We start from the raw sequence: 23653 nt of genomic DNA on the forward strand, positions 1-23653 counted from the left end.
TTAATTTCCCCATTCAACATTAATTCAGATTAACTTGGACCAACACAAGTATAATATGTATGTTGCAACATTGCGGCAGCGCAGCATGGCTAGAGAGCAACTCACAAAATGAGCACAGTAGAACAATCCACATGGTACTACATATATCCATCAGTAAACAGAACCCAATGTATTTAGGGCCCTAACTGGCTTTTCACTAGGGAAATGTATGGAATGAAGGTTCAACTTCAAACACAAGAGAGTGTCAAGGAAAAGACACTGTTTGTGCAAAGCCAACAGAGCAAGCAGATTGAATGTTAGGATTTGCTTTTCTTGATAAAGCAGACAACATTGAACTTGCTTGTGTATACTTTATTAACGGTAGAATTGTGGATCTGAGGTCTTATGTCTGCAACCTTCATGTACAGGTGTGTGAGCAGTTGCCACAATCATCCTCAAGCTACATATTTTACACACACATACCTCTCCAAACTGTTTTTTTAACAAGCAGTTAGCAGCTCTGCATGACGTATCTACTTCTACACTGTAACCCGTCAGGCTAAGGTGAAGGAATCAAATGCAGCCTTGCGTAAAGAACAAGTAAACACAACACCCCTCCCTCTGTATTCAAGTCCAGTGTGTCAGGAAGAAGGGTAAATTTTGAATAAATTTTCAGAGAGTTGTACATTGTCATTTTTCAATATGAAGCATCAAAGTTAAGTATAGCCCAGCACTAGCAGGGAGTCTCGGATTCTCATAATCAAGAAACACCTCAAGGAAGTAGCAAAGATGGCAAACAATGTTAAAAAGAGACAATCTAAGGAAGGGTGATTTTCAGTGTTAATGTTCTTCTGTTTTCTACTATGAAATGCAGAGACATAGTAAAAGCTCCCCCCACCCACAATTAAGTTAATGACGTGAATGAAACCTTTCAACATTTGATTCTCTCACCAGCAATCTGAAGTGATCCAATTCAGCAAGTGGTGGTTGCTGCTGCTGCTCATTGAACACATGGTCTTCATATTAGTTGATATGAGCTTTTGATTTGCCTTAACTGATCTCTGCCTGATGAAGGTTCTATAAAACCTAAATGGAACTACAGGGAAGACACACATATTTGTCTTATTTGCACGTCTGAACTCCAACTAGCAGTTTTTAACTTAATAGTTACAGTCTGAAACCCCTTCAAATACCATCCCCTGCTGCCTACCTGGAGTTGTCTGATAAAGGAAAAAGTTGAGTTCTCCTTGGCTGGGAGTGGGCCAGGAAGCTTTAGTGGTTATAACAGTACTTACACCATTTTACTCCAGCATAAGACAACGGAGAGCCAAAGATGATCTTATACCAGATCCAATTATTAGTTGATTTTAAAATCAAACCTTTGAATATAACTGGCATAAAAACTGCCCACATGATCTGGCTGAAACACAGGATTGACGCTTGCATGTGTTACCACTGCAGTGTGGTCTTTTGAGAGCTGCCACATCTCAGGTGACACGCAAGCAGACCCAGAACAGCCTGGCACTGGATCAATTAGAAATACATTTTGATAGTGCTAAAATAATACTTAGTGAAGGACTTCTCCCAAGAAAAACTTCTGGCCTATTAGGCAGAGCCTATACCCCAATCTCTGCAAACTGTTGGTGCTGGGAATCCAGCCACAGTCTTGGCTAAATAAACGTCACTGTTCCCTTCCTTGCTTTCTACACTTCTAAACAACCCAGTATGTTTCATAGCATAGAATAGTAGAATAGTAGGGTTGGAAGGGGTCTACAAGGCCATCTAGTCCAACCCCCAAGGGTTTCTTGACCCTAAAGTTGCCTTCTCACAAACACAAAGAGAGCACATTCAGACGTCCCAAAATTGTTTAAATACCATCACTTAAAAGAATGACAGTCACGTCCCCACCTCCACCTCCACCACCTCGGCCACTGTGCTAAAACCAACCCCCTCCTGAATAATGAACATGTCACTGGAGGAGCCCTGCTCCTGCACAATGATACATTCTTCCTCAGTGTCCGAGAGAGCGATCTCAATGACATCCTTGCATTGGGCAGAACTCTGCTGTGAAGCAATGCAGTGCCCGTTGCTGGTGATGAGGAGTTCCGCTTTCTTGCCAGGCATGGCCACATCTACAGAGTGCATCACCAGCACTGTAGGCTGCTCTGAAGCTGGCAGCTCCTGCAGGCCTTTTGCTCCAGGTTTGGATAGATCCCTGTCTAGCTTTCCTTTGTGCTCAAGCTGGTGACGTCGCAGGCTCTGGGGAAGGGTATAGCCCATGCCGCAAATGGTGCACTGGTGGGGCTTGTCGCCATGGTGGGCTTTCTGGTGGCGCCGCAGCTTTGTGGCTAGAGGATAAGATTTGGGGCACAACTGGCAGCGGAAAGGCCGCTCCCCTGTGTGCAGACGCTCATGAGCTCGCAATGTGTGGGGGTCACGCAGGGCTTTCCCACAGACTGTGCACAGATGAGCTTCACCCGTGTGGGAGATCAGGTGGCGACGCAGCTCGGGGCGCTGGGGGAAGGCATCCCCACAGAAGTGGCAGCGGTAAGGGCGTTCCCCTGTATGCAGCCGAAGATGCCCACGCAGATTGCCTTGCTGGCGGAAAGATTTGGGACAGTAGGGGCAAGTGTAGGGACGTTCCCCAGTGTGGAGCCGCATATGGTTGCGCAGTGACCCAGGGTTGGCCAGGTGCCGCCCGCAGATCATACACTGGCAGGTGGCTGTGGCAGAAGGGCTGGGCTCCTTGGTCTGGTGCGTTTTGCGATGGATACGAAGGGAGGGACGGCGGGCAAAGGATTTCCCACAATCTGGGCAGGCAAAAGGCCGCTGGCCTGTGTGCAGCACCTGGTGTTCCTGAAGGTCACGTTTGGTGCCATAAGTCTTGTGGCACTGGGGGCAGGGGAAAGGCCGCACCCCTCTGTGGCCCAATATGTGTGCTTTGAAGCTTTCTTCTGAGCTATAGCTCTTGCCACATTCTGTGCACAGGAAGGGTTTGTGATCAGTGTGGACAAACTGATGTTTCTTCAGGTGGCAAAGCTGCAGGAAAGCCTTGCCGCACTCCTCACAACGGTATCGTCGCGTACTGCCTGCCTCCCTGAGCTGTGGAGTGCTGCCAGTTTGGCTACGAGGCGGTTCCTCCGGTCTGGGACTCTCCCCCTGCTTGTCCACACAGTCCCTGGCTGTGGACATGACACTGGGGACTTCCTCAGCACAAGATTGAACCTTCAGCACCAGCGTCTTGTTGGCCAAGCGAGCACCGAGGCAGATTGCACTGGCCTGGATTGGCTGTGAACAAGGTTCAGTCAATTTCGTCTCTGCAAATGTCTCGTTCACTTGTTCTGCCTGACCATCCTTTTTGCCTCCATCATCCTCAACTGCAGAGCAGCTCACAAGGGGATGGCTCTCTCCAGTTTGTGCCGTGGCCTCCCTCAGGGACCAATTTTCATTCCTTTTCTTGTGATTGTCGTCCAATCCAAGGGGCAGTTTGGTTGGCAGCTTCTCATCTCGCATGGAAACACAATGGGTTCTGGCTTTCTGCTCCCCAACATTGGGAATATCAGGAGCACCTGGAGATATGAACCAGTAACTATTAGCTCCCTTAACAAGACAACAAGGTAATTACTGACACTTAAAAGTAAAACCACTTGTGTTTCCATGCAGTGCTCCCCTCCATCATGAACACAGATATCTGGCTCAGTGCAGAGGCTCAAGAACCACGTCACCAAAGCAATGCTTTGGAGAATGTCAACAAAGCTAGTCTTGGGCTATTCTGCTTCAATTACCTTGACATTTTAGGACTCTAGGGGGAATATTTCAGCATCTGCTACAAGGTCTTTTCTGGAAGGACTGTTTTGCCCATTCCTACATATATGCACTCTTGGGATCATGAGGATAAAGTGCTACAGTGACAGTTGCATTCTAACAATCCTTTAATGAAGATTGGATTTCTCCAAAGAGCTCTACTACAGAATTTAGAATGTGTAGAAAGAGTGTTGAAATGTGCTCTATCTTTCATAAGCTTTGTTGGGGGTTTTGGTGTCTGTATTTTTTTAAAAAGGCAAAAACAGTTGTACCAAACCAACTTAATCAAAAAGTTGTAGTAATCCTCCCCCCCCCCCAATCACAATAAGTACAGCACTCTTGATCCCACCTCAGAACATGCTTAAAGACAGTCCCCACTCAGCCACGAAAATCACTGGGGTGAGTTTGGGCTAGTCACTGACTGTCAGCCTAATCTACCTCACAGGGTTGTTGTGAGGATAAAATGAAGAGGAGGATCATGTATGCCGCCTTGGGTTCCTTGGAAGAAAAGGTGGGATATAAATGTAGCAAATTTCTTGCTTAAAGGACTCATGCATTTTCATTACCAGAAGTTTGTGTAGTCATTTTTTTAAAAGCACAAAATGTCCTACTTCTGATTCTGCCAAAATGATTACTTTGTTTCCAGGACTCCAGATACAGTACCTGCAAAGGAATCATCTTCATTTCCATCTTGGGAAGCATCTCCTTGCTGTGCCAGCACCTCTATTTCTACACCTGTGGTCTCAGTCATGGCCTCCACTAGCGGGTCCTGCAGCTTTCCCCCCTTTGTAACAAGGACCCCATCTGACATTCTTGCTGGTGCTTTCTTTTCCAGGCAGGCGGGACTGGCCTGGGGCTCTGTGTTTAACCAGTACAGTAATTCAGTGCCAGCAGCAATGGGGCAGCATACTCGGATGTGGAGTTCCCCACTGATCCATATGAATGCCACATTTGCCTCAGCTTCATCCCGGCTGTGCTTCACCAGGCTGTAAAATACATCATGTTAAGTGTCAGTAGCCAATTTGAGTCCAGTCAAAAGTACAGCATTCTCCCAGAGGGATGAGGCACTGCACAGATCTGTTGCATGCCTGTGAGTGAAAAGAACTGCAGTCTGATCTAGCAACAAACAGGTCTGCAGTTTCTGGCGTTTTATTGAATAAGCCACTGGAAAACCCAGTTCAGAAGACTTTTTCTGATGTTACCTTACTAGGAACATAGGAAGCTAACTTGTGGTGAGTCAGACCTTTGGTCCAACTAGCTCAATATTGTCTGCACTGACTGGCAGCGACTCTCCAAGGTTTCAGACTTTCTTTCCCACTCCCATCTGGAGATACCAGGCATTGAACCTGGGACCTTATGCATGCAAAGCAAAGCAGTGTCTAATATTTTAATCCCCTTTCAGATATTGATAATCCTGGATATCAGTGAAGATAGAGAGTCCTCAGGGATTAGTGATAAAGAAGATTAATTATCAAGAAGAAACAGGTGTAGGTGTGTGTGTGCGTGTGTGTACTTTCCTGAAATGTGTTTGCAGAATCAAGCAGGGAACAAAATAGCACACTGTTAGCTAATAAAAAATAAGCTTGGATAGTACCCATGCCAATGAAAAGTACCAATTTAGGGTGTAAAAGACTTGTGACTGTTTCAGTCTTTGCAGTTTAAGGTCACAAGCAGGTATTTTAATCAGCAAAATATTGCTGGTTCATCACCTTGTTGGCCATATCTCCCTGCGCAATGGCAAAATTATATTTAGATTTACTATCCCATTGTTAGGAAGAGGGCCAAGACAGAATTATTTAGGAGAGCTTTTCTAAGTAGACTGGTATTTTATTGCTAGCTGACAAAATTTTGATTTTATTTTTAAAATATTGTTATTGTTTTTTATGAACTTATGCAATTTTGCTTTTCTTCGATGTATGTTTGTTTGTTTTAAAGTGTGATCTGCTTTGAATTTCCTTTCCAGATGGAAACATGGAATATACATTTTCTAATAAATTAGTAGAGAAGCTTTTGCTCATATTACAGCTTTTGCCTCATTACAGAGCTGTTTCAATAGTACAACCTGAGGCATCAAAAAGGCTTATGTTTCAGCTCTCCCCTTAATGCGACGAGAGGTAGAACTGTGTGTTGCCGTACAAAAATCCTCCTAAGGAGAACTTGGCCATCCTTGGGATGTGGGCTCATGCTTCAAATTCATGTTCTGCTCCAAGAAAACCCAAGCCCAAAGTTTGCACTGCCTTATGTTGCATAACTGCATTATATTTTGGTAATAATGTAGGGAAGCAAAGCAGGATGGATAGAGCATAGAGAGCATGAGTGTGGACAGGGAGTACCAGAGAAGGAAAGAAAAAGGAAGCTACAAAGGGAACTGAAACTTAACTTTTCCTGACTACAACCCCCCACCCCACCCCAATTGTTTCTCTTAATAATCAGGAAGGCTAGAAACATTTTAAAAATGAAAACTGAAATTCTCAGGATGCCAATTCTTCGGCAAGTACTTGATTCTTTGCTTGGACACAACAGCTTTGCTTTATAGTTACGCCTTATCCTAAAGACAGAAAATGAAACACCTACTGATTATATAGTTTCAGATGTGGAGCCAGTGAAAGGATGCTGAAGGGAATGTGTGTTACAGGACTACCTAAGTCATTTTCATGGAAAATATAAGCTGACAAACTTAGAAGAGAGGGCTGAGAAATTTGCTACTTCTCTCTAGCGGCAATCATTCTTCCCTAACCTAACACCAAGCATGAGTGGAAGCAAGTGGGTGAATGGGACTGAGGAACTGCCCTCTCAAGGTTTCTTCACAATGACCACTGTTGCACAGCAAAGCATGAGATTTCGTTTCCTGTATAGCATCCATTGCACCAAAGTTGTTTTCAGATGAGAATTTCTGGCCTTCCCTTAACTGGGAAATACAGAGAAGTTGGTAAATGCAACATTTGCTAAAGGCTTTGAAATGAGAAATGTTATTGCTGTTGATTCCAGCAGCCAGGTTGAGGGACATGTTCCATTCTTTCCAGCTCCCTGCCCCTCTGTAGATCCCTGCCTCAACTACTTGTATTTGAGAATGTTCCATGAGCCCTGTTATTTTTCCTTCATTATGGCATTATTTTGAGACATTAATGAAGCATGTGTACTTCTCTCCTGAAGGGCAGAGCAATCCCTGGGAGAATGTCCTAGGGACCACAGGATATAGCAAACTTCCTCTCCTACGGCTGTAGGCACTATAACTGGGAGAGGGGATCTGAATGGGGATTTTTCTCCTCCTGCCCCTTGTAGCTGCCATGGTAAGCTCCACCATAGCTTCTCTCTCCAAGATTGCTGTTGTGATCCTGGAAGAGGTTTGAGGAGGATAGGGAGAAGGCAGGATGGTGGGCTGGAAGGGAACAGAGAGGATGGGGTCTGTGGGATCCACTAGGCCAAACCTCCAGGTAAGCCAGCAAGCTGAGTGGGCTCAGGAGCCCATCCGGCTAAATACAGATGACAGGAGGAACAAGAGGAACAGAGATTTCACCTCTGTCATTCCTCCTGCCCTAAATGGCAGGGCATAGGATAGCTGACAAACTGCTCCGTCTAAACAGCGGCAACCCCTTAGGATCAGACTCCAAGGGTGCAATCCTATGCAGATAGGCGGCCGCCTCCAAACTTGGAGGCGACCGCCTATCCAATGCAGGGCAGAAGCACAGAGGGGATTTTTGGCTAGACAGCCGATTGCGGCTATCTAGCTGCGGAAAGGCTGAGTGGGGGAGGAGGCTGCTGTATGACACACTGGATGTGTCGTACAGGCATTTCCGCTCTCCCCACCCTGGAACGCCCCCCCGCCACACCTCCTTTTGGCTGCTCTGCGCTCCTCTTGCGAGCGTGGAGGACAGGGCAGTTCCATGCTGCCTCAGAGGCAGCGCAGAAGTGGGGGGAGGTCGGTTCTCCGGGAACCAACCTCAAGAGCGTGGGCTCCGAGGTCGGTTCTTGGATAACACGATAACCTATGGCCGTCTAGCCACTGACTAGTGGCCATAGGATTGCTCCCTTAATCATTTTGATCTGTGAAATTACTAGGGCTGGTAACCTCTTAACAGTTCTGTCAAACACTGTCAATAGGAGCGTCACCCAATTAATGCAGCCAATGAAGTGGACAATGTCCATGAAAGCTTATCCCCGTGCAAAATGGGTAGTCCTTAAGGTGCCACAAGACTCATTGTTATATTTGCTGTAAGAGCTACCCCTCTGGAAACTGAACCAATTAAAGAACTCTTAGTTGATGAATCAGATGACTTTTTATTAAGTCTGCATAAATTTCTGTATGAATAAAACAATCATAAAAATCAGACATTTTTTTCTTCACTTTTTGATGAAGCATGTATGTGTTGGTGCATGCACTACCTTAGAAGAGGCATTATCTCCCATATGAGAGGGAGAAGGAGGAATGCTTCTTCTAAGATGCGGCCTGGCATCTATGATGTACTTCAGTAAAAACATTAATTATTTTAATATATCTGCTGCCTGATTAATCAGGGGCACCTTTTTCATCTACCTAAATATTTTAAATCAGGGAGGGAGCAATCCTATGGCCACTAGGCACTGTCTAGAGGGCCATAGGATTTTTTGGTTTCTGGGAACCAAGGTTGGAGCCAGGGCTCTGACTTCAGTTCCCAGAAACTGCACTCCCCACCCCCTCATAGCCAGCACGATTCTCTCCACACCGGCTGTCTCCACACTCAAAAACAAAGCAGGAGATAGGGAAAAGGGGATGGCCCCAGGGGAAGGGAGGAGACTGTAGAAGTTGCATTATGCAGCTTCCTATGCACCGCATGGCCTCCCCAACTCCTGCTCCGAAGCTCCCCCGCTGGCTAGACAGGCAAAATTGTCTGCCTAGCCAAAAATGCACGGCGGGTGAAGCATGGAGGTGAGGATCACCTCTGTACTCCAGCTGCCCTGCACTGAACAGTCGTCAACCTCTGAGTTCAGAGGCTGACTATCTCCATAGGATTGCGCCCTTAATCACATTGACCAACTAAACACTGCAGCCCTAATTTCTACTGCAGTCAATCAATAGGTAAAACATTGCATATATTTTCAGGTAATTATTATTTTCACAGTTTAAATTGAAGAACGTAGGAAAAACCACTAAACCATTCAGGTATGACCTCAATCATATCCCTTATGAATATACAGTGGAGGTGAGGAATAGATTTAAGGCATTAGACCTGATAGACAGAGTGCCTGAGGAACTATGGACGGAGGTCCGTAACATTGTTCAGGAGGCAGCAACTCAATCCATCCCAAAGAAAAAGAAGTGCAAGAAAGCCAAGTGGCTGTCTGATGAGGCTTTACAAGTAGCTGAGGAAAGAAGGGAAGCGAAAAGCAAGGGAGAAAGGGGAAGATATATCCAACTGAATGCAGAGTTCCAGAGAATAGCAAGGAGAGACAAGAAGGCCTTCGTAAATGAACAATGCAAAGAAATCGAGGAAAACAACAGAATGGGAAAGACTAGAGATCTCTTCAAGAAAATCGGAGATCTCAAGGGAACGTTTTGTGCAAAGATGGGCATGATAAAGGACAAAGAAGGCAGGGACCTAACAGAAGCAGATGAGATTAAGAAGAGGTGGAAAGAATACACAGAAGAACTATACAGGAAAGATCTTAATGTCCCTGATAGCCATGATAGTGCGGTCACTGAACTTGAGCCGGACATCCTAGAGACTGAAGTCAAGTGGGCCTTAGGAAGCATTAGTAACAACAAAGCTAGCGGAGATGACAGTATTCCAGCTGAGCTATTTAAAATCCTAAAAGATGATGCTGTTAAAGTGCTGCATTCAATATGCCAACAAATTTGGAACACTCAACAATGGCCGCAAGACTGGAAAAGGTCAGTTTACATTCCAATTCCAAAGAAGGGTAACGCCAAAGAGTGTTCAAACTACCACACAATTGCGCTCATTTCACATGCCAGCAACGTGATGCTCAAAATCCTACAAGCTAGGTTTCAGCAGTATGCGAATCGAGAACTACCGGAAGTACAAGCTGGGTTTCGAAGAGGAAGAGGAACTAGAGATCAAATCGCCAACATTCGCTGCATCACGGAGAAAGCAAGAGAATTCCAGAAAAACGTCTATTTCTGCTTCATTGACTACGCTAAAGCCTTTGATTGTGTGGATCACAACAAACTGTGGCAAATTCTTAAAGTGATGGGAGTACCAGACCACCTTACCTGTCTCCTGAGAAACCTGTACAAGGGTCAAGAAGTAACAGTAAGAACCAGACAGGGAACAACCTAGTGGTTCAAAATTGGGAAAGGAGTACGACAAGGCTGCATATTGTCACCGGGCTTATTTAACTTATATGCAGAGACCCATCTGCATACCCATCTTATATATCTAGACCCATTTCAGTCGGGCTTCAGGCCTGGGCATGGGACAGAAACGGCCTTGGTCGCCTTGGTAGATGATATGAGGAGGGCTCTGGATAGGGGTGAATGCTCCTTCCTTGTTCTCCTCGACCTCCTGGAGTGGTTGGGCATTGGGGACACCGTATTGCAGTGGTTCCGGTCCTTCCTCTCCGGCAGGTACCAGAGGATAGCACTGGGAGAGGAGGTTTCGGACCCGTGGCCACTTACTTGTGGGGTGCCACAGGGTTCCATCCTCTCCCCGATGCTATTTAACATCTATGTGAAGCCGCTGGGGGCTATCATCAGGAGGTTTGGGGTGCAGTGTCATCAATATGCGGATGACATGCAGCTCTACCTCTCATTCAAATCTTCACCAAGGTTGGCCGTAGAATCCCTGTCCAAATGTCTAGAGATGGTGAGTGGCTGGATGGGGAGGAATAGGCTGAAGCTGAACCCTGACAAGACCGAGGTACTTTTGGTGGGAGACAAGAGGAGGCTGGGGGATGTTGACCTGGTGTTGAATGGGGTACGGCTAGCCTTGAAAGACCAGGTCCGCAGCCTGGGGGTCATTTTGGACTCCCAGCTGTCCATGGAGGCTCAGGTGTCAGCTGTGAGCCGGACAGCGCTGTATCAACTCCATCTGATACAGCGGCTGCACCCCTTCCTTCCCGACCATCTGCTCCCATCGGTAGTACATGCCCTGGTCTCCTCTCGTTTAGACTACTGTAATGCGCTCTACGTGGGGTCACCCTTGAAGACGGTTCGGAAACTGCAGCTGGTACAGAACGCGGCGGCTCGCCTGATTAAAGGCAGCCGCCAGCGAGATCACATCACTCCAGTGCTGAAGGAGTTGCACTGGTTACCAGTTGTTTTCCGGGCCAAATTCAAGGTGTTGCTTTTGACCTTTAAAACCCTATATGGTTCCGGCCCAGCCTATCTTAAGGAGCGCCTCCAGCAGCACCAGACAGGCCGCTTAACAAGATCAGCCTCGGATGGCCTTCTCTCTGTCCCATCAGCCAGGACAGCTAGACTGGTGGGGACGAGGGAGAGGGCCTTTTCTGTGGTGGCCCCCACTCTGTGGAACTCCCTCCCTAGGGAACTCCGTCATGCCCCCTCTTTAATGAGCTTCCGTCGTGCATTAAGAACGTTGTTGTTCAGGCAGGCATTTGGGGTGGGTTAGGGTATTTTAGAAAATGTTTTTATTGTAGAATTTTGTTTTAAACTGTTTTTATTGTATGTTGTACATCACCCGGAGTGGCTGGGTGGCCAGCCAGATGGGCGATTAATAAATTTAATAATAAATATATAAATAAATATGCAGAGTACATCATGAGAAGTGCCGGGTTGGATGAATCACAGGTCGGAATTAAGATTGCTGGGAGAATTATCAACAACCTCCGATATGCAGACGATACCACCCTAATGGCAGAAAGCGAAGAGGATCTAAAGAGCCTCTTGTTGAGGGTGAAAGAGGAGAGTGCAAAAGCTGGTTTGAAACTCAACATTAAAAAAACTAAGATCATGGCATCTGGCCCCATCACTTCCTGGCATATAGAAGGGGAAGAAATGGAAGCAGTGACAGATTTTACTTTCCTGGGCTCCAAGATCACTGCAGACGGTAGCTGTAGCCATGAAATTAAAAGACGCTTGCTCCTTGGGAGGAAAGCTATGGCAAACCTAGACAGCGTAGTAAGAAGCAGAGACATCACCTTGCCGACAAAGGTCCGTCTAATCAAAGCTATGGTTTTCCCAGTAGTAATGTATGGCTGTGAGAGCTGGACTATAAGGAAGGCTACACGCTGAAGAATTCATGCTTTCGAACTGTGGTGCTGGAGAAGACTCTTACAAGTCCCCTGGACTGCAAGGAGGTCAAATCAGTCCATCCTAAAGGAAATCAACCCTGAGTGCTCATTGGAAGGACAGATACTGAAGCTGAAGCTCCAATATTTTGGCCACCTAATGCAAAGAGAAAACTCTCTGGAAAAGACCCTGATGCTGGGAAAGACTGAAGGCAAAAGGAGAAGGGGACGGCAGAGGATGAGATGGCTAGACAGCATCACCAATGCAATGAATATGGACTTGAGCACGCTCCGGGAGAGAGCACAGGACAGGAAGGCCTGGCGTGCTATGTTCCATGGGGTCACGTAGAGTCGGACACGACTGAACAACAAAATTATTTTCACAGAACCTTATCCCGTGGGCCGTGGATTTAAAGTCTCCAGCATGAGAGGAAGAAGTCCACTTACAAAGAGTCAGAGCCACATTACAGCTTCTGCACGTAAGATAACCTAGGCACATATGGAACTCACCCTACAGCAGGCACTGTGGCACCTGCAGACACCAGTGCACCCTCAGACACCTTTCCTGGTGCCCGCTGAGGTGCCCTACACCACCCTCTTTTAATTTAAGAAAAATGTAACAAATTTTCTTACTGGCGGCCGAGATCACTTCAAAGTAAAGTGAGGGGCTCTAGCTGCTCCCATCTTCTTTTCCCACAAATGCCTCTGGGCCACACGTGAGGCTTAGAGACATTCTTAAGACTTGAAGATGGCAGGTGGCTGCAGGTTGATGCTTTCATCTGCAGCATGTCCATTTTGAGGCGGTGCCCAGGAGAGTTTCTCAAATTGTCAGATGTGCTCACGAGTCCAAAAAGCTTGCTTATCATTGCTCTACAGCATTCTCTCACCACACCCTCATCTTATTTGTTGGCCTACCCTGTACCTGCTTTTCTTCAGCATCAGGAAAAAGTTGCAACATGAGAAAAATTCAATAGCAGAGCTGATTAGCTCCTAGTGGTGACTGTGAGAAAGTGTAGAAAGCTAGCTGCCATTATAGCAGCTGAATTTCTACATCTGCAGCAAAACTGTTTACTGAGTAAATAGCACCCATTTATCACTGGCTGCCATACTAAAACCTACAAATCCTCCCATGCTACTTCAGACTTTATTAAACACACACAAATATTAAAATGGCCAGAAATGTTATCCCACCTTCTCAAGATACAGAGTAGTAAGAACTATATGCCAGAGCAGCAGCAGACTTAAACACACTTGACTGCAAGTTGGTTGCCTTGCAGAAAAACAGTCATCTGATTGCTCTGTCCACATTCATTTTTCAGATGTGTGAGAAGAAAGTCACTCCCATCATCATATGCTGAAAACTGATCTGGCCACATGAAGGAACAATCAGATGATCACTGCACTACAGAACTTGCAGTAATGAACACTGAAATTGCTGTGTGGCCCAGTCTCATTTTCAAAAGAAATGGCCCTATGTTGTTGAAGCAAAAACATAAAGGGTTTTGGTGGGGTAAATACTAAGGCCTGATATACATGATTTGTGTAATTTGGTTGAGAAGGTTGTAAAGAAGATTGCAAGTTACCCATGTGTTTCTCCTGTTCTTACCTCCTCCAGCTGGATATCCTGTCACAAGCACAAGCCTCTTTCCAGCAAGCTGATGGAAATTTCTAAAAAGGAGAGCAAGGAGAGTCCCATTGAGAGAGGTTGTGCAGTTGCCATGGGCAGATCTTATGCCAAGAATTATTGAGCTATCTGTCTCTTTTATCTGAGGATCACTTACACAATCAAGGTGGCATATTAAAAGTGAGGGTGGCAGACTTATGAAGACTCAGGGCCAAAGTACATATGCTATGTAGGTGGAGGGACGGGGACACCTCTTTCAGCCTAAAGGCTGGATTCAATTTCAGAGAAGCTTTTGGGGGCTGCATTTTGGTGGTAGGTGGGGCTAAAGGCAAAGCAGCAGAGCCAAAGGCAAAAGGAGCGGGGCCCAAATACCAAAAATAACAGCATACTGTAGCTTGAAGCTCTAACTGCCAATAATTAAGCCTTAGGAAAGGCAGTTCAACCTTTCAGAATAAGGGAAAAACTGCACAAAGGCAGGGAAACCACTAAATGATTGATAGTTGGAGGAAAGGGGCCAGGGCTACCTGGGGAACCCCAAAGGGCCAGATTGGGAGCCCAAGAGGGATGGATTTGGCCCTCCTAATTAGTACAATAGGAGGACAACAGGTACTCCTATTCTACTCAAAACAGTTCTGGAAGTGGGATTTTGATGTAAACTCAAGGTAACAGTCATTGGTGGCTTGACACAATTGCTGCAACTCAACCCATGTTTAGAAGAGTTGCCACAAATATGGTAAAGGCAGACTACTGTTTCTCACACCACTGCTGCCTGTAAAGTCACTGCAAGGTAACTGCAACTATGCGTTAAAGTGTTCACCTGTAGCACCTGACAACGCAGCAAGACAAGTTGCACAACTACCAGCTAGCCCACATTTTTATTCAATTGTGGGAAATGCTTGCCTCACTAGATCGTTGGGTGATGCAGAAGACTGACTCCCCCCACCCTTTAAGCAGCCAGTGTGATATCGAAGAGAGCCAATGTGCAGTAGTGGATAGACAATTGGGAGACCAAGAGTTAAAATCTTGCTCAGGTAATAAAGCTCAGTAGGTGCCCCTGAGCAAGATTTTATCTTTCAATGTCACATACCTCACAGAACTGCTGTGTGGATAAAAAAGTGACTGAATTTAAGTTGTCTTAAGCAGTAAGTGGTCAGTGGGAATATATACAAACAAACTGAGGGGACATCATGCCACAAATGGGCATTTTAATCCATGAAATGGACTGAAACAAGTGAGTGTACCAAGTGAGGGCTGAGTTCCAAGCATGATGGAGCAGATATATGACAACTACACTAATGGGGTGGTGGTGGTAAAAACTGACCTCAATCCAGACTGCCACATAGATCAAGGGTGTACAACCTTATCAGTTCTGAGGGCTGCATGTGATGCTGGCTCAGGGGGTCACACACGAGCATGAAGCCTCGCATGTATACGCATGCGCACATCCCAGCGATCCTGAATCAGATAATTCTTTCCTCACTGCTAGCACTGAATGAGGATCTCTGGGAAAGGTCCGTGGAGAGAAGAGTCTCTACTCCTTCCCCTATAGATCCTAATACAGATCACTCTTTCCTTTTTGCTGCTACCAGTGAGGAAACAGCAATCCCTAACATAATTTCTGGCGGAGAGAATTCAGCAGAAGGGGGGAGGGAAGGCATCATTGGGGGCTGCAATTAAGGCCTTGAGGATCGCATGCTGTCCCAAGGCTGTGGGTTGTGCTCCCCTGAGTTAGACAGACAAAAGAGGCAAAGGAAAGTGCAGCACCAGAACCAAATGTATGTACACATGTGCGCACGCATGAAAATAAAAGCCCGCTGGATCAGGCCAAAAGGTCCATCTAGTCTAGCATCCTGTTTCCCACAATGGCTAACAGGATGTCTATGGGAAGCCCACAAGCAATAGCTCACTTCTGCTGTGCTTCCCCAGTAGGTGATATGCAGTGGCACACTGCTTTGGACCTTGGCTTGCACATACCCTCTTGTGACATCATTGGTGCTGTGGTGCCCTTTTTTTCCTCCCATGAAGTACAGAACTCTGTGCCTCTCTCTGCACAGAAAGCAACTGGCTGGTACTTGCAAGCGATGCCTGAGTGACTCTTTCCCACCCCTCTTGCAGCCTGGGAAGGGGCTTGGCCAGTACTTGCAGGAGCCAGCTCCTGCTCCTGCAAGTGCCGGCCAAGTCAAGGCTCCTTCTTGCCCTGCCGACGTCCTGATACTGCAAGCCACATTCTGAGTGGTGCAGGGCAATCCTTCTGCAGGCTGGACTGGACTCCACTGCAGGCCAGAGGTTGCCCTCCCCTGCCCTAAAGGGTACCAGTCAGAATTGGCCAGAAGCAGTAGACTGCCCAAATGAAATCACAGAGGCCATGGCCCGGATACCTTGAATAGCTACACCAAAGACAGAACTTGGCAAATCAGGAAAGCAGAGTTTGCTTACCCAACACAGCTTTCCCCAACCCGGTGCCCTCCAGATATTTTGGACTACAACTTTTATCATTCTCAGCTGGCATGTGTTAGCTAGGAATGATGGGAATTGCAGTCCAACACATCTGGAGACCACCAGGTTGAGGAAGGCTGGGCTACCATGACAAGTTGTGCCTGCTAGCACCCCATTTTAGAAGCAGAGAGGGATCAGATGTCGAGACTTTTACTTCCACCTGATCGACCCATGACGCGAGTTGAGAGAAACGAGAGCCCTCACAGCGGCTTCAGTGCTCTGGAGGCCTGCACCGCCTAGTCTCGCCTGTCGCTCACCGCCAAGGAAGCGGCTTCCTCCTGCTCCTCTTCCTGCGGCCCAAGCAGGCGCAGCAGCATCCCTGGCTGCAGGGCACGCTCCACGCACCACACTCCCAGTCCACTCTCGGCGGACTGGGAAGGGCCCAGGGCCAGGCCCCGCGGGAGGCGCCACGCAGGGCAGCGGAACCAACACCCGTGCACGTCTGGAGGCCGACCTGCAAGGGGAGAAAAGCCAAAAGACAATCAGAGAGCCGACGAGGAGCGCTGCCGCCGCCAGCCCACCCCCGGACCGCTATGAGTCCCCTCACCGTGGCTGGGGGTCGGCTCCATAACGGCTCCCGCTCCTGGACTATTCTTAGGGAGCGGAACGTTCTGCTCAGCGAGCCTCTGTCGCGCCCGGACGGATTTTCCATTCTCACACCAGAGTCGAAAGGAGGCGGGAAAGTGTTTCCATGGAGACCAATCCACTTTCCGGTTCAGAGACGGATGTTTGCAAAGGGGTTTGACAGGCGGGAGCGGCTGCTGGCAATTGAGGGAGCGTTTGAGGAGCGGACGGCACAGTAACTCCGTATTGGGTGCGTGTTAACGGCGTCAGAAGCGGGGTAGCGTTTCCCTCATGACCTAAATAACGCGGTAAGACACCCAGCCCTTGAGGTAGTCGCTGTCCTCGTCGGCGAGCGCCACTTTGAGGGGAGGAGCTTTTGGGGGCGGGGGGGGTTATTCCTGTTTCTTCACGGAAGGGGGCCTAGTATCGGAGTTCGGGAGGGCGCATGCGTCGGGGCTGGGCTTAGCGTGGCGTACTATTGGGTTGGGCTTGGTTGGAGGGTCTCACGTTAAGGGGCCGAATGCGCAGGGCTGTTGGATCGGGCGGCTGTGTCTGTCCTCCCCCCATATAAGTGGATGTCACTGTACTCCGGATTGCCAGGTGCAGACCTTCCCTCGTTTTCGGGCGATCCCCTCCTCAAGCCGCCCCCGTGTGGTCCATTGTTCAGGAGAGTCCGCTCCGCTTTGCGGGGAGGCTTTTGGGGGAGGGGGGCTGCACGCAAGTGGCTGTAGGGAAGAGGGTTGGGTAACTTTACTTCCATGAACTTCATTTAGGCTTACAAAAAACAAGCAGCACTGTTGGCTGTAGAAAAAAATCTAAAATCTACATAGTGCAACCTCTTTATTAGGCCAACTCAAAGATCACAGAAAATGTGCAAGTCTCAGAGATCTCCAGATCTCTTCATCGGGCACAGTGTTAGAAAAAGTGAAAAGATATGGAAATCTTGAAAACGTGCACATATTTTGGGTGATCTTTTGAGTTGGCCTCATAAAGGTTTTACACCATATTAATTTAGGCTGCAATCCTATACACACTTACCTGGAGCTTACTTCTGAGTAGACATGGTCATTGTGTCGTGTCCAGACCAAACTCTGCTCCGCCAAAATGTAGCCACCGCCACACTGCCGAGCTGCGGTTCGACCAGGTGGTAGAAGGATTAGCTGGCGCAATGCACCGTTACCAGCTACGTACTGACCTTGGGGTCTAAACCCTTGTCTCTAAAGCAGCAATCCTATGCACACTCACTTGGAAGTAACTGCCATTGGAGAAAGTGGATCTTATTCCTGAGTAAGCGCACAATGTAGAGAATCGAGCTGCATGGGTTGCGTAGAAAGGAACTTTTGCGTGATGAGGTTTCTCCTACTACAATGTTGCAGTGAGAGAAGAAGCAGCTCTAGAATTTCCTCCATTTATGCAACTTTTAAAGTTACAGGACCCCCTCAGGGTCTGAATAAGGTCATTCTAACTTAATACTAGTTCACATCAATCAACTTGGTGTTCTGTTTTATCCTATTTTGATCAAGGCAATTCTACCATGATTCTGTGGTAAATATACCCCCGCACCTACTTGAGGCTACTGTGTGAACCTTTGTGGCCCAGTCACGAGAAAGTAAGGCTTTGTAATGTCCATAACTAAGATTAAAGAGTGGGAGTTAAATGGTGTGTAGATTTCTGGAGGAAGTAGTGGTAGGTGGCAGGGGCTCAGTAAAATGCACATGCATGCACTAACTCTCATTACTTGTTTGAGGGGGGAAATTGTTAGGCTGTGTGTTCATGTCCATAAGTACAGCATCAAATGAAACTAAGATGGAGCCTTTTAAGGAAGTATTATTGATTTCTGAAGAAGATTCGGAAGCAGGAAATATGATAGGAATGCCAAATGTCCATTTTTATGGCAGTGTCTGCCTTGAGATAATGAGCAAGAGAAGTCAGAGAAGCCTGTTAGAATTCTCATGTCCATTGGGTTTTCAAGAAAAAATCAAAATGAAGCAGAAAGCCAAAAATATTCTGGGAGTAATGGTAGACATGTGAGTTACAAATGTGGCATACTTTTCTTTAAAAAAAAAATCAGGCTGGATTTGCTGTGACACCTCCAGACTTGCTGCATAGGCTGAAACAGTGGAAAACCTCAGTAGGCTCAGAGGAGTTTGGTTTACATTCTGGCAGAAAAGGTGTGGTATGTTTTTAGGCCTGTCACCTGACTCAATTCTAGGCATTCAGCAGATTGTGTTGTATAGGGAGTGGATCCTGTTTTACTTAAGCTGGGGAAAGGGGAGCTGAGGGAGGAACTATCTTAGCTTAACTCTTTTGCTTTTTCCTTGAGGTGTACCATACTGCTGACAGGGTAAGCATAATGGCTGCCTTTCTGTACAACATCTAATACTGTGTGAAGAGAAAATTCAGTGCATTTGGTAATTACTGCAACGTTGGAGGTTCAAACATCTGTAGCTGATAATGTCACATTGAGTCAGTAGAGTTGATGATATTAAAAAAAGTAGAAGTTTCCTTTATCTTGAGCTAATGGCACTCATCTCACTCCACCAGCTGTAAAAACTACAGTTTATTGAAACTTTCCCTCAAACCTCCTGCGGTTAATATCTTCAGAGGGTCTCTTTTCCACATATCATCCTTCAATGCACCAGTCTGGTGCAAGTCATTTTAAGTTGTGGCACTGTCTATGGAATAGTCTCACTAGGGTGACTTGCTAGAGTTAGTAAAACTGAAAAGGAAATAAATTGGTAAGAAACTAATATTTTAAAGTAGACATTTGCGAACTGCTACTTTTGAAGTTTCATGATTGGTCTTACACTCTCAGTTGTTCTATGATTTTTTATTTTGTTACATTTATATAGAAATATACATTTGTTTCAAATGTGAAGCGGTGTATAAATATTGTTAATAATAAATACATAAAATATATATTTTACCATTGTGATGTCATTTAATTATGTTACCTCCTAATGCAGGGGTGGGCAGAAAGTAGCTCTCTAGATATTTTGGATTTCAACTCCCAGAATTCCTGGCCATTTATTTAGAGAGCAATCTTATGCCTCCCAGACAGCATCGGTTGCGGAGTGAGGATTGAATTGTTCAATTTCCTGGCTCCAGTCTCAGAGCCAGGAAATGGTGCTCCCCACCCCATCATAGCCAGCGTGAAGAAAACCACACCAGCTACCTCTCTGCTCTCGGAAAACAGAGCCCCGAGATGGGGAAAAGGGGGTGTTCCCGGGGGAAGGGAGGAGACCAGGGCAGTGGCCGTATAACATTTCCTGTAGTTGCCCCAGCCTCCTTCCCTCCACCTCCGAGGTGCTGCTGCTAGATGGACGAAATCTCCCATCTAGCAGAAATGCAGGGTGGCTGGAGCATGGAGCCTCCACTCTCCTCCTGCCCTGCATTGGATACTCGGCAGCCTCCAAGTTCAAAGGCTGCCAACTATCTGGATAGGATTGTGCCTTAATATATAAATAGGTTATTGGGGTGATTTACAGTACAATCTGTGCATGTCTGCTCAGAAGTAAGTGCTATTGAGTTTGATGGAACTTACTCCCAGGTAAAGGTATACAGTAGAGGTCCCCAACCTTTTTGGACTTGTGGGCACATTTGGGAATTCAAGAAACTGCTGTGGGCACCACCACAAAATGGCTCCGACAGAGGATGTGGTTAGTCACGTAATGGCTGCTGTGGAGGCCTGGCTAGTTAAAGGACAAGTAATTCACCCAAGAAACTGAGTACAAGAAGAGAAAGGGTCTGAATTCTGAAGCCAATCCACATATTTGACCCTACAGAAGCACAACAAAATACCTGTTTAAGGTTGCAATCCTATGCATGCTTACATAGAACCCAATGGGAGTTACTTCTGAGTAGACCTACACAGGATTGTACTGCTCATCCTGTACCCACACACACCCTTTCCTCAGTCTCAAAAGGTAAGAGTTTCCCTACTTTGACCCCAGGCTCAGCCACTTCGTTCCCCATTCTGTGTGTGTGAAGAATGAGAGAAGGGGCTGGGAAGGGGAGGAGAGAGAGAGAGAGCAAGGATAGGGGCTGGGAGCAAGATAAAGAGGTGCAAGCAGAGAAAGAGTGAAGCTAGAGGCTAGGAGCGTGGAGAAACAGCCAGGTAAAGAGGTGTGGGGAGAGAGAGAGAGCAAGGCTAGGGACTGGTACAATGGAGAGAAAGAGTGAGGAAAAGGTTGGGGGAGAGAAATAGTGAGGCTAGAGGCTAGGGTTGGAGAGAGAGAGCTTGGATAGAAAGGTCTGTGTGGTGAAAGATAATTGAGCAGTCCAGGAAGCACCTCTTTCATTCTCTTCCTGCTTGCCAAGCAGCTAATTGGCAGCAGGTTCTGGAAGAGGAACATTTTTCTTAAAAAATCCCCTAACATTTTTAAAGTTTTCTAAAATTTAAAATCAATTTTTGAAGGGGGGCAGGGAGTAGAAAGCTTTGTGGGCACCACTGGAGGTTAGTGCCCATGCAGGCACTCCGTTGAGGACCACTGGATAGGATTGCAGCCTTAGAATATTAAAATCATTAAAGCATATTGTACACTATTTCAGGATTATTATTTTTGTTGCAGAAAAGTAAATTATAAATACTAGAGGTAAATGAAAGCATTTAATATTTAAGATAATGTATCTTTTTCACTGAGCTAATTCTAACTTTAGGGCCTCTTTATAATCCTCTTTTAAGCAGGATGAGTCTAAGGTGAGTTGCAGTATTTGGAACAATATTATTTGGGGGTAATAGTACAGATGTATACCCTTGCTGATTTTTATACAGTGCCTTGTATAAGTATTCATTCCGCTTTGACTTTTCCACATTTTGTTGTGTGACAACCTGGAATGAAAATGGATTTAATTAGGATTTCCTGTCACTAATCTACACAAAATAATCCATAATGTCAGAGCGGGGGGAAAACCTACATATTTTACAAAATGATTTACAGATAAAAAACTGAAAAGTCTTGATTACAGAAGTGTTCACCCCATTTGCTGTGATACCTCTAAATAATTTCTGGAGCAACCAGCGGCCTTCAGAAGTCACATAATTAATTGAATGGAGTCTACCTGTGTGTAATTCAAGTGTCACATGATCTCCGAATAAATACACCTTTCTGGTGTAAATAAAAATACTTTCTGGAAAGCCCCAGGGTATGGTGGAGAGGTTATCTAAACAAACAGCATCATGAAGACCAAGAAGCTATCAAAACAAGTCTCGGATAAAGTTCTGGAGAAGCACGAATCCAGGTTGGATTATTAAAAAAAATTCCCAAACTATGAACATCCCCCAGAGCACCATTAAATCCATTATTACAAAATGGAAAGAATATGGCACAACGGTGTGTCAGGAGCTCCCTAGCTGCCTCTTGCAGTCCCCTCCAATAGCCAACTCGGGACACAGACGACGAGGATTCTTTCCAAGGCTTTATTTCTTTATTAGTTTATGACTCTTACAGATACTAATCACTAGCGACTAAGTAAGGAACTGCACTGGGGATAGATAGCAGAGTAGCCTAAGCTCCAGTTAAGGCAGTTGGTCCCCATTTGAAAGAGAACCGCGGGAAGACACTGAACTTACGGTCTATGGAGAGATCCTCCCTCTTTCCCTTGGGTCCTTGGGACGCGACCGTTGTTTGATCGCCAAATGAGCGGAGCGCCTCGTTTTGGCACCCTCCATCTGTTGTCGCTCCCTGCATCTGCGCCGAGTGTCCAGCAAGCCCCCCTCCAGCACTGTCACTGCCAGGGTCACTATCTCTCTCAGGAATGCTGGCAGGAGGAATCTCTGCCAGCTGCTGTGCTTGTGAGAGATGAGCGAGCTCCTCTCCCACGGATTGCTGTTCTTCCTCAGAATCAGAACTGCTCTGGGGCTCTATGGGCTCAGTTTCCACCCTGACACTGTGACTCTGCCTAAAGAAGGCCATCCACCAAAACTCAGTGACCAGGTAAGGAGGGCATTAGTCAGAGAAGCAACCGATAGGGCAATGGTAACTCTGAAGGAGCTGGAGAGATCCACAGCTGTGATGGGAGAAACCGTCCACGGGACAACTATCGCCCGGATGATCCACAAAGCTGGGCTTTATGGAAGAGTGGCGAGAAGAAAGCCATTGCTGAAAACCATATCAAATGTCATTTAGATTTTGCCAAAGGACACGTGGGAAACACAGCAAACATGTGGGAAAAGGTTCTCTGGTCCGCTGAGACCAAAAGTGAACTTTTTGGCCTTACTGCAAAATGCTAGATGTGGCACAAAGCCAATAGTGCTTATCACCCTGAGAACACCATCTCCATGATTAAGTGTGGTAGTGGCAGCATCACGTTGTGGGGATGCTTTTCATCAGCAGGGGCTGGGAAACTGGCCAGGATTGAGGTCAAGATGGATGGAGCCAAATCCAGGGCAATTCTACAGGAAAACCCATTGCAGTCTGCAAGGGGACTGGGACAAAGGTTCACCTTCCAGCAGGACAATGACCCTAAACACACAGCCAAAGTTAAACTGGAGTGGTTTAAAAACGAGAACCTGAATGTCTTAGAATGGCCTAGTCAAAGCCCAGACCCCAACCCTATCGAGAATCTGTGGCAAGACTTGAAAATTGCTATTCACCAACGGTTCCCATCCAACCTGACAGACCTTGAGCAATTTTGCCAAGATGAATGGGCAAAAATTTACAAAGCTGGTAGAGACTTACCCCAAAAGACTCACAGCTGTAATTGCTGCCAAAGGTGCTTCTACCAAGTATTGACTCAGGGGGGTGAATACTTATGCAACCAACAAATTTGAGTTTGTTTTTGTTTAACTTCTATGCCACAATAAAAATATTTTATACCTTCAAAGTGTTAAGCGTGTTGCGTAAATCAAATGGTAAACATGCCACTTAAATCCATTTTAATTCCAGATTGTAACTATCAAATGTGGAAAAGTCAAAGGGGGGTGGATACTTGTGTAAGGTCCTGTATGTGTTTGTTTAAACCAAAGTTGTTGTATGTCTTTTCAGCACAGCATAGGTT

The 23653-nt window shown here is 46.4% G+C and overlaps 2 protein-coding genes across 6 annotated transcripts in view; one reads left to right on the top strand and one right to left on the bottom strand.

Annotated features, from left to right (window-relative positions):
* Positions 1-332: 332 nt before the first annotated feature.
* ZNF408 (zinc finger protein 408) lies at positions 333-16757 on the bottom strand. The gene is made up of 5 exons (XM_084850043.1): positions 16638-16757; positions 16348-16544; positions 13577-13638; positions 4447-4769; positions 333-3548 (listed from the first exon to the last, which is right to left on the bottom strand). Exons 1-5 carry the CDS (start codon positions 16657-16659, stop codon positions 1876-1878), a joined length of 2277 nt encoding a protein of 758 aa, XP_084706169.1. The 5' UTR covers positions 16660-16757; the 3' UTR covers positions 333-1875.
* Positions 16758-16807: 50 nt separating this feature from the next.
* The window catches only part of ARHGAP1 (Rho GTPase activating protein 1), a 40679-nt gene continuing 33833 nt past the window's right edge, over positions 16808-23653 (top strand). For 2 of the 5 annotated variants that reach the window (XM_084850163.1, XM_084850173.1), the window contains exon 1: positions 16808-16962. The gene's annotated coding sequence lies outside the window, so the exon portion shown is untranslated. Of the gene's footprint in view, positions 16963-17082; positions 17255-23653 lie in introns of those variants that run through there. The other 3 variants (XM_084850183.1, XM_084850194.1, XM_084850202.1) reach the window with 2 other exon arrangements.

The sequence above is a fragment of the Heloderma suspectum genome, chromosome 1 (genome assembly GCF_057233095.1).
Source record: "Heloderma suspectum isolate Gila_16-S chromosome 1, 16-S_ref, whole genome shotgun sequence".
Taxonomy (NCBI): Eukaryota; Metazoa; Chordata; class Lepidosauria; order Squamata; family Helodermatidae; genus Heloderma; species Heloderma suspectum.

Excerpts from the sequence above, each read along its gene's own strand:
- ZNF408 (XM_084850043.1), bottom strand. The coding sequence starts at position 16,659 with ATGGAGCCGACCCCCAGCCACG. Across the intron at positions 13,639-16,347 it reads AGGAAGCCGCTTCCTTGGCG|AAATTTCCATCAGCTTGCTG; the intron begins GTGAGCGACAGG and ends TCTCCTTTTTAG. Across the intron at positions 4,770-13,576 it reads AGGATATCCAGCTGGAGGAG|CCTGGTGAAGCACAGCCGGG; the intron begins GTAAGAACAGGA and ends TGTATTTTACAG.